Source organism: Engystomops pustulosus, chromosome 6, assembly GCF_040894005.1.
Source record: "Engystomops pustulosus chromosome 6, aEngPut4.maternal, whole genome shotgun sequence".
In the NCBI taxonomy this organism is placed as follows: domain Eukaryota; kingdom Metazoa; phylum Chordata; class Amphibia; order Anura; family Leptodactylidae; genus Engystomops; species Engystomops pustulosus.
In genome coordinates, this window is record NC_092416.1 from 26,320,182 (window position 1) to 26,333,487 (window position 13,306).

The following is a 13,306-nucleotide window of genomic DNA, read 5'->3' on the forward strand; positions in this document are numbered from 1 at the left end:
CCCTCTCTATGGGCACCCGCGCCATCACTCGAGTGCAGAGTTCACCAGACAGGACTCAAGGCCTCTTGTAGTCCCAGGCAGTCCCAGGATCCTGGAAGGAAGCTACAATGATAATCCAAACTTCTTCTCCTTCTTTCTACTGTATTGGTGTCCTCAGGTGCCTATACAATTTAAACCTGTGACAGAACAGGGAGAAATAAGTTACCGCTTAAATTGTCGTATTGGCACTTTGCAGAAAATGCATGGGTTTTGGTTGTAGTTTGGGCACTTGGTGTTGTGAGACACTGAAGGGATTAACTGTGGATGGGCGGTATGTTTCCCCTAGGTTTTCCTATTATGCAAGACCTGAGTGCTGAGGTTGTGTTGTCCAGCACCTTGGACACAGGTGGTGGGAGCAGCCTGATCAGGCTACATAAAGCTGCTGAGCAGAGCTGAGAGCATTGTCTCTCTGAGTGGAGGCTGGAGAGCACACACAGCCCTGACCTCTGTGCCTGAAACAGCGGAATATTGTGTGTTAGTGGTTAGGGGAGAGAAACTCTGTTTAGTTAGCGCCCAGATGGGTAGGATATTGTTGGTTTTGACGCCTGAATGTAAAGGCTGTTTTATTTTGTTCCTGCTGCAATAAACGCAGGCGAGACCTGTTTTGGACTGTACCTTGGTGTCACTGTCTTGAACTGCATCACAAAACCCCGCTACCACGGTCTCTACTGGGCCAAATCTCCCACAGTGTCTAAAAGGTTTGCAAATCACTGGTCTAGGATATGGGCCAGGATTTGACCAAATAGAATTTCTACCTAACTTAGGGTATACAGCTTTCTTTCACAGGGGGAGCTCCAAAATAGGAGGGCATTGTAAGAGGAATAACTGCCCTGGTGGTGGGGGAAGCTACTGATCTGTTTGGAGTGACTTCAATATTTGGTAGCCTTCTGTGCACTGGTTTGGTAGCGTGGGACTCAGGACACTCAGGGGCTTATTTACTAAGGGTCCGCTCATGCACTTTCATCAAACTTTCCGACATTTCTGGGTTTTGCGCGGCTGTGACTGGTGTTTAAAAGTGGATTGTGTCACACACGATAAGTTTTTGTGCGGCTGCGCTGGCTTTCATGAGACAGAAATCGGGCAGTGGGCCGTCGCACAATCCGATTGATTGGAACTGAGCGCGGGATTTAACTTTCAAATTGTGTTGCAAACAATGCACTTACATGCACCGGGAAGAAGAAAGTGAACTCCGGTGGACCTGAGCGGGGAAGCGACACATGCAGGATATCAGGTGCACAATCGTAGTGAATCGCGGTACAGTGCATTATGGACGGACAATGCACTTTGGGTGAACTCCGTCGGACAGGTAAGTAAATGAGCCCCTCAGAGTCTGTCTCCATCTCATTAGCAGACTTCCAAAATCACAGAGAAAAACACAGTTTTTTACTCTGCCTGGAGCTCCCAATGAATCTTGTAAAAGACGCTTATCCTTTCGCAAAAATCATTTTTGCGAAACCCAGGATCGGGCGGACATGTGGCTAGCATCCTGTTTGAGATTTTGATATGCACATTTTATCTTCTTTGTTTGTGAGTATGACAAATTGGAATACATTTTTATCTGTTCAAACATACTACACCATATGCCTGCATATTTCTTCCAGCTATATAATACAGCAAAATAGTGGAAGAAAAACTAAGAAACGCGATGGTGCTGGTCTGAACAGTGGCATGGTTTTATCAGAAGGATCTGTGGATTTGTACGGACTATGAATACAGGACTTCAAATAAGTATAAGCGCCTTTTACTAGATTCATTTGGAGCTCCGGTCAGAGTAAAAATCGGTGTTTATCTTTGTGATTTTGGATGTTAAATTGAGACTTTTTTGGACCAGTCTTGCACCGTGGGTAGCTCCAAGTGGCAAACAGAGCACCGCAAAATAACTGTGGTTTTATGTCATTAGCAGACTTGGTTGCACCAGAGGGTAAAAACCTGAGGATATTAACATTGGGAGAGATTCATCAACAGTAGTGCAAACTTTACTATGTGCATTTTGCCTTTTGAGTGTGCAGAGCTGCCAGATTATTGCATAAGGTCATCAATAGTCTGGCAACCCCTACACTGCTCGGGAAGTCTGCACCATCTTGTTTTTAGGTGCCCCTAAATTTTTTAATTTTTTTTCGTGCCCTTTTATTATACAGCGTGCAACACAATTGTGTCGAGTAATAAATGTGTTGCCGACTAAGCACATAAGTCCAAAGTGCAGCCGTGACACAAAAGTGTCGCAAACACTTCATAAATACATGTGCAAGCTCCAAAGACGTTCCTTTTAGTGAACAATAAGACAAAAGAATAATAGATCTGGCCCACTGCCTTTTCTTTCAAAGTCTAAGGGATGTAAAAAAAGCTATCAGTAGTGATTGAATTACTCCTTACCTGAGACTCCTAAAACCCAAGGAGCTGAACACCTGAAGACTCGGATGTGAGTGCAGATGCTTTGTTTCTCTCTTGCAATATTTACCATTTCAGAGTAAATCCTCTAATTCTCCAATCATATGCCAAGGCTGAACATTCACTGAAACTGACACCACTAAAATCTCATAACCCAGCACCCGACAGTCTCTAACTGCCACTAATCCTGTGGTGAACAAGACCATTCCCAATGTTGAAGTATCAGGAAACAACCTGAATGTGCAGGGACAGCATGGGTGACAGCGAAGCAAAAAGACCTATAGACAGTAGATTCGCTAGAGCTATACAGGCAGCCCCCGACTTAAGGACACTTGACCTTCAGACAGCTGCTAGTCACAGACGACCTCTCTGCCTACCCTGACCTCTGGCCCTCAGGGATTGCCCAAGTCAGGATCAGAGGGTGGGTTTGAGTTTGTTGAATTCCATCAGGATCCCCTTGAAGTTTTGGGATGTGACTTGGCGCTGCTTCCATGGAAAGCTGTGTGTGAGGGACAATCTGAAGTGTAGGAGCTCTGAGGAAAGGGGTTGTCCCCGGGAGGAGTGCGGTGGCCTGCTGGAGAGCATGGACCACTTCCTGCTTCAGTGCCCCTATAACACAGAGGTGTACAACCGGGTGGGCGCTTCCATCCATTGGCCCGGGTTGGCCGGTCTCTCCTATGCGGAGTGGGCCTATGGAGCATTCAGAGGCCTGGGTGGCCGGGACCGCTGCACGTTATTCCTAGTTAGTCTAGTGGTCAGGTACCACACGTGGAACGCACAGTGTTTAGTGTCGACCCAGCGTAAAACCCTCCCAGTGGATGAGGTGGTTAGGAACATTCTGGGTGACCTGGTGAAGGTGCGCTCTCTGGAGTATGAGAGGCGGGGCACGGGGAGGGCCTCTCTCCTTTGGAGTCCCTTAGTCCGTCATCTCCTCTCCTGGTGTTGGGCTGAAGCTGCACTGTAGATTTTTGTTTTGTGTTCTGAGTATATAGAGATGTAGGGCTTGCAGGCGCCGAACCTGGGCTTTATGTGGTTTGTTGTAGTTTTGTTATGCTTTATTCTGCAGAAATTCGATATCCGGAAAAATTGTATTGATAGTCCAGAGGAGCCACTGACTAGGCACACTGCCACAATAACCAAAAATTCACAAAGTCAAAGTGTCTCTACTCCGTAATACATCCTTAACTATACATGCTGATGAACAATCTCACCACTATAGTATAAAGTGGTGTGTATATAAGTCGCAGCTGGTGGAATGAGATACGGGAGATGTTGATGCTCAGCTGGCCGACTTTCCAGCTGGGAGTCCAGTGCCTTAATTGTATTTTTTTTACTGGTATTGTTAAAATATAATAAATGTTGCGACCATTTTCACAGGTAGCAAGGATTTCATGTTTTCTTTTATTTGGTTAAAGGGGTTATCCGAAGGTATAAAAATTGGGAATAGGGATGGGTTGGTGTGGTCAGCCACGCCAGCCAGAAGCTGAGTGTAGCGCGGCTTCCATGCCCTTGTTTGTTTACATGGGGCACATACCGGAGAGATAGCAGCAATAGATGCCGAGAGGACCGCGGAGGTAAGTACATGTTTAGTTTTTTTTAATGTAAAAATAAGAAAGTTCCTTACAGTTGAACAGGCTAAACAGAACATGTGAGTTTTTCTCTGCAGGAGAGGATGATGTAATCACTTGGTTGTGCCTGAAGGCAGAATAATCAATTGCTGCACCATCCCCCAGCTGCTGTGTATGAGTGATCCAGCTCAGGTTGATTAGTCATGCCTTGACTAACCTCTATTTGTAATTACAAGCTAGGTGTGTAATGTGTTTATGTCAGCCAGTCTGACCCAGCTTTCCCAAGGTCCTGAATGCTATAATTGTTTTTTCAGCAAAACTATTCGGCTCAGGGATTAACCAAGACATGATCCTGCATCAGTGTAGCTACAGCAGCCTCAAGGTGTCTTTGCTTCATACGCATCAAATCAAATGGTAGGTTTCCTTTTAAAGGGTGAGCTGGTGCCAGAGCATATTTTTGTTAGTGGAACAAAGCCCCTATCGCAGAATTATAAGGAACAGGGGAGATCTCTGTATCCACGGTCTTGAACACATCCAGCTCTGCTACATACACAGAGAGCTCTATCACATGACCTCCACCCTGTGGGCAGGGAGCTGCAGGCCCTTCCCCTCCCATGTAACTGACTAATAAACAAACAAACAAACAAACTGTAAACAAACACCCCCTCTCATCCTCATAGACTGTAAGCTCTTGTGTCACCCCTCATCCTCATAGACTGTAAGCTCTTGTGTCACCCTCTCATCCTCATAGACTGTAAGCTCTTGTGTCACCCTCTCATCCTCATAGACTGTAAGCTCTTGTGTCACCCCTCATCCTCATAGACTGTAAGCTCTTGTGTCACCTCCTCATCCTCATAGACTGTAAGCTCTTGTGTCACCCCCTCATCCTCATAGACTGTAAGCTCTTGTGTCACCCCCTCATCCTCATAGACTGTAAGCTCTTGTGTCACCCTTCATCCTCATAGACTGTAAGCTTTTGTGTTCCCCTCATCCTCATAGACTGTAAGCTCATGTGTCACCCCCTCATCCTCATAGACTGTAAGCTCTTGTGTCACCCCTAGTCCTCAGACTGTAAGCTCTTGTGTCACCCCCTCATCCTCATAGACTGTAAGCTCTTGTGTCACCCCTCATCCTCATAGACTGTAAGCTCTTGTATCACCGCCTCATCCTCATAGACTGTAAGCTCTTGTGTCACCCCCTCATCCTCATACACTGTAAGCTCTTGTGTCCCCCTCATCCTCATAGACTGTAAGCTCTTGTGCCACCCCCCTCATCCTCATAGACTGTAACCTCTTGTGTCACCCCCTCATCCTCATAGACTGTAAGCTCTTGTGCCACCCCTCATCCTCATAGACTGTAAGCTCTTGTGTCACCCCTCATCCTCATAGACTGTAATCTCTTGTGTCACCCTCTCATCCTCATAGACTGTAAGCTCTTGTGTCACCCCTCATCCTCATAGACTGTAAGCTCTTGTGTCACCTCCTCATCCTCATAGACTGTAAGCTCTTGTGTCACCCCTCATCCTCATAGACTGTAAGCTCTTGTATCACCCCCTCATCCTCATAGACTGTAAGCTTTTGTGTTCCCCTCATCCTCATAGACTGTAAGCTCATGTGTCACCCCCTCATCCTCATAGACTGTAAGCTCTTGTGTCACCCCCTCATCCTCATAGACTGTAAGCTCTTGTGTCACCCCCTCATCCTCATAGACTGTAAGCTCTTGTGTCACCCCCTCATCCTCATAGACTGTAAGCTCTTGTGTCACCCCCTCATCCTCATAGACTGTAAGGTCTTGTGTCACCCCTAGTCCTCAGACTGTAAGCTCTTGTGTCACCCCCTCATCCTCATAGACTGTAAGCTCTTGTGTCACCCCTCATCCTCATAGACTGTAAGCTCTTGTGTCACCCCCTCATCCTCATAGACTGTAAGCTCTTGTGTCACCCCCTCATCCTCATAGACTGTAAGCTCTTGTGTCACCCCTCATCCTCATAGACTGTAAGCTCTTGTATTACCCCCTCATCCTCATAGACTGTAGGCTCTTCTGTCACCCCCTCATCCTCATAGACTGTAAGCTCTTGTGTCACCCCCTCATCCTCATAGACTGTAAGCTCTTGTGTCACTCCCTCATCCTCATAGACTGTAAGCTCTTGTGTCACCCCCCTCATCCTCATAGACTGTAAGCTCTTGTGTCACTCCCTCATCCTCATAGACTGTAAGCTCTTGTGTCACCCCCTCATCCTCATAGACTATAAGCTCTTGTGTCACTCCCTCATCCTCATAGACTGTAAGCTCTTGTGTCACCCCCTCATCCTCAGACTGTAAGCTCTAGTGTCACCTCCTCATCCTCATAGACTGTAAGCTCTTGTGTCACCCCTCATCCTCATAGACTGTAAGCTCCTATGATCAGGGCCCTCATCCTCATAGACTGTAAGCTCTTGTGTCACTCCCTCATCCTCATACACTGTAAGCTCTTGTGTCACCCCCTCATCCTCATAGACTATAAGCTCTTGTGTCACCCCCTCATCCTCATAGACTGTAAGCTCTAGTGTCACCTCCTCATCCTCATAGACTGTAAGCTCTAGTGTCACCTCCTCATCCTCATAGACTGTAAGCTCTTGTGTCACCTCCTCATCCTCATAGACTGTAAGCTCTTGTGTCACCTCCTCATCCTCATAGACTGTAAGCACTTGTGTCACCTCCTCATCCTCATAGACTGTAAGCTCTTGTGTCACCTCCTCATCCTCATAGACTGTAAGCACTTGTGTCACCTCCTCATCCTCATAGACTGTAAGCTCTTGTGTCACCTCCTCATCCTCATAGACTGTAAGCTCTTGTGTCACCCCCTCATCCTCATAGACTGTAAGCTCTAGTGTCACCTCCTCATCCTCATAGACTGTAAGCTCTAGTGTCACCTCCTCATCCTCATAGACTGTAAGCTCTTGTGCCACCCCTCATCCTCATAGACTGTAAGCACTTGTGTCACCTCCTCATCCTCATAGACTGTAAGCTCTTGTGTCACCTCCTCATCCTCATAGACTGTAAGCTCTTGTGTCATCCCCTCATCCTCATAGACTGTAAGCTCTTGTGTCACCCCCTCATCCTCATAGACTGTAAGCTCTTGTGTCCTCCCTCATCCTCATAGACTGTAAGCTCTTGTGTCACCCCCTCATCCCCATAGACTGTAAGCTCTTGTGTCACCCCCTCATCCTCATAGACTGTAAGCTCTTGTGCCACCCCCCTCATCCTCATAGACTGTAAGCTCTTGTGTCACCTCCTCATCCTCATAGACTGTAAGCTCTTGTGTCACCCTCTCATCCTCATAGACTGTAAGCTCTTGTGTCACCCCCTCAATCTTCATAGATGACTAATCTTGTAGATGCAGCCATACAAAATATCACTGAGCAAAGACTCCACATTGTGACCATAAAAATAAGACCCGACTAATGCAGAGACTCGCACATCACTAGGCTCAGCCTAAGACAAGCCGGTATAAAGGCAGCGCCGGTCTAGTTTACAGAATCCCACCAAAAACATGGCCGCCGCCTGAAAAACGACTTCCGTCGCCAACCGTTGCATTCCTTTTGAACGTGATGACGTGCGGCGTGTGACGCATGGTTACCTCGGGAGACGGGGGTTGTTTACTAGCAGCTACTGGACGGGCAGATGGCGGCGATAGGAGCGGCCGTGGACAGGTAACCCGGGGCGCTCTTCTAGTGGGTGTAAAAATGGGTGACTGGACGGGTGACGGCGCTTTACAATGGGGAGACGGGTAACAGTGCACGTACCGTACCACCCCGTTTTTAATGGACTCTTCCGATCCGTCGTAAGATGTTATGCAGTGCCCATCCGGGACTGTACTATTTTAGTATGTCATAGGGGTGTTTGGTCAGTCATGTGCTGTTTGGGGGTAATGTATTATTAGTGCAATTTTTTTTTTTGGGGGGGGGGGGGGGGGAGAGTTGCGTCTAATGGGTTGTTTGGTGCAGGATAAGCAGAAATAATGGAGTGCCCCCTATGGGCAGGGTCATGCCTGGCAGAAATGAGTCATTAATGGATGCATTAACGCATGACTGTGGTTATTTGCATTTGTCGCCTCCTATTTCCAGTCTTTTTGCGTTTTTTTTTATGACACTGTTGCTATGGAACGTTTCTTTGCTTTTACCGAATTATAATTTGGAGACTTTATTTTCATCTGTGACGTTTGGGGTTCCAAAATAGGGTCAGTGATTAGGGCATCGGTTGTTGGGGTGTTGACTTTGCTGCGGAGATTGATTTGGTTTTACGTCTTCCAGGTGCAGTGAATAGAGATGGCGTCTGCTCCGACTGGTATTAACTCTCCTGGCACCGGAGACCCCCTCCAGAGGATGCACGTTACCAGACCTAAATCTGCCAAAGGTCGCACCAGGACCACCCCGCAAGTGACCACCCCAAGTGCGGAGCCTTACCCCTGCTGCACATCACCCACTCCCAGGGTGTCGTCAGCAAGAGCCCTGTCTGGTCCCCGGATCGCACAGGAGGACATCCCTGAGCTTCTCCATCAGCTTCCTTGTAGACCGCCGTCCTCCAGCCTTAACCGATATCGTGTCCTCCCCTCCATTGGTGCGGCAGGAGGTGACAACACAGAGAATGAACTGGCCCATAAAACCAGCGCCATGAGGCTGGCCCCCGAGGTCCATCATCGCCCCCACACCAAGACTCTGTATCGGGAGCAGAGCAGCGCAGAGACGGGTCATGGCCAGGGCCACATGGAGAACTTTCCAGTAAATGTGCAGGAGCCACCATCCGAACAGGAGCCCAGACTCCTCCTGGCCATCAGGTCCCATTCCGGTCAGAGGTTTGAGCGTTTCTTCCGACCTTCGGACACACTGTTCACTGTCCTGGCGGCAGCGGAAGAGAAGACAGGGGTCTCGTGTAAGGACTGCAGTGTGGAATCAATGGAGGTACCAAGGAGGAGCTTCCTGGACCTCAGCCGCACCCTAAAGGAGTGTGGGATCCCCAACAAGTCTGTACTGTGCATCCATCAGCTTGGAGGGGACTGATCGTGCTGTGCCTTATCTTCAGACATCATCGACTTGCAGACCCCGACAACTGTGATCCCAAACAGTGTATGACCCCTTCTAAAGTACAACACCCCTAATTGATGTATGTCCTCTAATCATGACAAACCAATCACCCGGTGTCTGAATGGCTAATCTGCCCAGTTACTCATTGCTATGGAACTGGATGATAGGATTATCCTTAACTTTTGCCATTCAGGGATCTGGGAAAGCTGGGTTGTCAACCCAATGTGGAGATATGACTGTACTGGAGACTTGGGGCGCATTCACACCACACGTTGCGTTGCATTGCATTTTTTGCAGCGTTTTTGCTGCATTCAAAAGGCTTCAGCCTTGATCACATGCTGAGGTTACATTGCCTTTTAGCAGATGCAAGGGAAACGCAATGTAACTTAAGTATGTGATCAAGACTGAAGTCTCCGGAATGCGTCAAAAACGCATTTTAAAAAACGCAGCGCGGGGCATCCTGTGAAAATGCCCTTAGAGAAAGTTACCCCCGATCCTGTGGATAGCAAGCTGATTGGTCAGGGTCCGACTGCTGTGCCCCCCACCGATAATGAGAACAGGATCTACAGGAGTTTGGGGGTCCTGTTCTCACTAATGGGTGGATCAGCTGATTGAGCATGTGTCCTGCTGCTCTGTTTAATAGTATAGTAGCTCAATGATTGGGAGTAATGGAGCGCTGTGCTCTGCAATTTCCTACACTCCTATAGTATTGAACACAGCGACAGGACACATCCCACTCCACCCATTAGTGAGAATGGGGGTATCCTTGTGATGATGGGGGTCCAAGCAAATGGGACCCTCAACAGGTGATCCTGTTATCCCGTGGACACTTGGTACAACCCCTCTAATAAGGGCTGAAGTATAACCTGCAACACCACAAGCCACAGCAGATGGTGGCACAGGACGTTGCCGCCGCCATAGCCTTGTGTTATATGTAATGAGTATTAGACACGTCCACTGTAGATAATAACCCCCCTCCCCCACACAATGGTTTTATAGACTATCCATCTGGAATTACTCAGTTACCTCCATCACTTCAGTAAACTTATGCGATTTTTTTTTTTTTTTTGTCTTTAGTTTTGTGATTCTCAACTTGAGTGTTACAACATTTTATTACCAAATCCGTGTTTGATCGAGATAATTGTGTTAATGACCGGCCAATATCCACAGTGTTTTCTATACGCAGCTACTTGTAATATGTGTTGAATGATTTCCCTGCTTTTATGCCTCTTAAAGAGCCATTGTCCTATTTATACCCCTTTAAGAACTCCCAAATTTTTTGCACCCTGAACCAATAAGCTGGATTGGGGTCAATTTATTACAGGCGATACACAGAAAAGGTTTGACATTACGGATATTTCATCTGAAATCCAAGCCTGTCAGTGATCAGCTGTTTGGAGCTAGACGCTGCCCTCCACCAAGATCAGTGCCATCACGTCTATTCATTATTTGGCCAATTTGCACCTCAGTTTTAATAAAGTGAATAGAGCTGAACTGCAATACCAAGAACAGCCACCATTACAAAGTACGGCGCTGTGCTTGGTGAGCAGTCAAGGTGTCAGACCTCTTCAATCTTACGTTGATGATGTATCATGTAAAAATGTTTGACAAACCACAATTCTTATCACAGCTGAGTTTCTGTTACAATGTATGTTAAACATGAGAGCACATTGTTTATCTACCGGATGCCAAGTTAACAAATTCGTTGTAACAGCCATAGCGCTCCTTATTCACTGACAGCAAGCATCAAAGTCAAAAAGCGTTGATGGAATGAAGCCCAATATATACATTTACAAGATTCATTATAATAATGATAGGATTTTATGTAATAAAGACTGGACACTGGCCCTTTAATATTCTAGATGGTGACCATCGCCCCCGCACTTTCATCACAAGTCACTTTGTGGCCTTTTGCTTGTGGGAATACTACAACTCCCAGCATCTGTCTGGAAAGACTATTGACTAGCAGAGCGCTTGGGGTCCCGCAGTCCTCCCCCTTGTAAATGTGTAGGTTATCAGTGGAGCAGATCAGGTGTGTAGATCCGATGTCTCACCCTTGAAGCAGCTCGGATCGGTTTCCTAGTGACGGCACGAGGGGCTGATGGTCTCCATCCTCCGCTGATCCTACGTGTTTGCCGTGAGCTCGTTATTGTATCTCTGCTGCGGAGATGATTGCACTTAATAAACAAATTGGATGAGTTTCACCATCATCAGCGTCAGTCATTATTGATCTATAGAAGGTGAATTAAAGCTGTAGCTACTGCTACCACAGCCTGTAGCATCCCAACCCCCACAGAACACAAGAAGAGGGGCCCATTGGACCCCAAATGAATAGAGTTGCTGGTTGCACATGTGCCCTGCTGCTCTAGTCACTGTATATGACTGACATATAGCACTATGTGGGCACCATAGCAATGAACAGAGCAGCAGGGCACATGCGGGACTGTGTGTTTGTTTAGGGACTACTAAGACCCCCACCAATCAGTAAGTTATCCACCATCCTGTGGGAAAGCACATGTGGAGGCTACATTGGACATAACTCAGCAACAAATTACACACCGACCACAGATCCATTATTTGCAGCCAATGAACTTCTCCCCACAAAGTCAGGCAAATAAGCCTCATTTTCACACAAGGCGAGTCAAGTTTAGTAGTTGCATGGGTAGACATCAAAAGCCCCCCTATCTTCTGCTCTATATCACTCAGACTCAAACTTGGTGTCACATTAAAGTTAGGCAGCTCATCTTTAAGAGCACCTCAGGCATATGGGTCCGCGTGCTACAGAACTGGACATAGATGCAGTTTAAAAACTAGAATCTATCTAGCTTGCATTTCCAAGCTTTACCTACCTGTATCTCCAGTCCTGAAGCTCAGAGCCACAAGCCTGACGCAATCCTCATCTTTAATACAGAAAGCATGTTTCAAATCACTATAAAATGGACAATGGGGGCTTCTAATACCCCTGGAACCACTAAAAAAAAAACTTTAATCTCGTGTGAAAATGAGACAAGAAGAGTCGTATCTGCCAGACTTAAAGAGGACCTGTCACCCATAAATTCGGCACAAGGAGCTGTTTACTAACGCAAGACGCTCCTAGTGCTAAAGCAAAAGCAGCGGGGTTACAATGATAGCATTCAGACACCTCAGATAGCACTAACACCACCACGGAGTACAATAGAAACGTTGCTGCCTCTTCCCCAGGCCGCCCCGTCCTCTCCATAGCTCAGCAGTGACTGCCGCACTTCATGCGACAGTCACCGCCCCTAATCCCGCCCCCTCATGCATGCGCCGGACCACTGAGAGCTGTATTTTTGGACCGTGTTTTTTTACACACATGCATTTTTTGTATGTTCCACACGTTTGGATGGTTTTAATCCATCTCACAGCTGCCTAGACTTCTAGAAATGAAGATTGAAAGAGGGTTGAGGAGTCACTCTGCTTTCAATGGAGAAGGGAGGGGTGAGGAGCGCTCACTCCTACTCCTAGCTGTGTGCATGAAGCCCAAGTTTGAAATGCTTTCCCCCCCTATATTGCATAGTCATAGTAACAAGACAGGAACTTTCAATTTTAAGTTTATACAGAGAAAAATTATCCAAAATAGTATGTTAAAATTGCAACTTTTTTTTTAACTTTATGCCAAAATTAAGCCCTGCATTCTCGTCTTTAGCAAGACATAACATGTACTTTGTTCATCACTAATGAATGATTCCCATAGTTGATTATGTTGTGGTGTATGAGATTGCTAGAAATTTGATATATTTGCTCTGTGTGATCAATTTACTACAATTTATTCAGTAGTATTGTGATAGTGTCCCAATATTTTGTATAAAAAAAAAACACAGCACTCCATAGGACACCGCAGAGTAAATAAAACCAGTCATTTATTCCAGATTATAAATACGAAAAGGTAACAGCAAAGTGATGCAATCAACGCGTTCTGATGCTTTGCTTTTTAACGTATTGATCGCATCAACTTTATGTTACCTTGAGGGTGATGTCACATGGCGTTTTTAGGCCGTTTGGGCTGTTTTTAGTTATGCGCCCTTTACGATCTGAAAACGCACTGTGTTAAACGCATCTTTTTAAAAACCGCAAACGTTTGTCCATTTTTAATTGTGCAAATTTGTTAAAACCGGACAACGCATGCGGTTTTTAAAAACTGATGCGTTTAATGCCCTGAAAACGCCATGTGTGACATCACCCTTATAGTCTGGAATATGGAGACCACTTTTTATTCTCAGGCATCCTA

The 13,306-nt window shown here is 46.5% G+C and overlaps 1 protein-coding gene across 1 annotated transcript; it reads left to right on the forward strand.

Annotated features, from left to right (window-relative positions):
* Positions 1 to 7,576: 7,576 nt before the first annotated feature.
* On the forward strand, positions 7,577 to 12,332 carry UBXN10 (UBX domain protein 10). The gene is made up of 2 exons (XM_072155184.1): positions 7,577 to 7,686; positions 8,287 to 12,332. Exon 2 carries the CDS (start codon positions 8,302 to 8,304, stop codon positions 9,031 to 9,033), a length of 732 nt encoding a protein of 243 aa, XP_072011285.1. The 5' UTR covers positions 7,577 to 7,686; positions 8,287 to 8,301; the 3' UTR covers positions 9,034 to 12,332.
* Positions 12,333 to 13,306: the final 974 nt, after the last annotated feature.

Bases quoted from the DNA above. Each gene is read 5' to 3' on its own strand.
- UBXN10 (XM_072155184.1), top strand. From the start codon at position 8,302: ATGGCGTCTGCTCCGACTGGTATTAACTCTCCTGGCACCGGAGACCCC.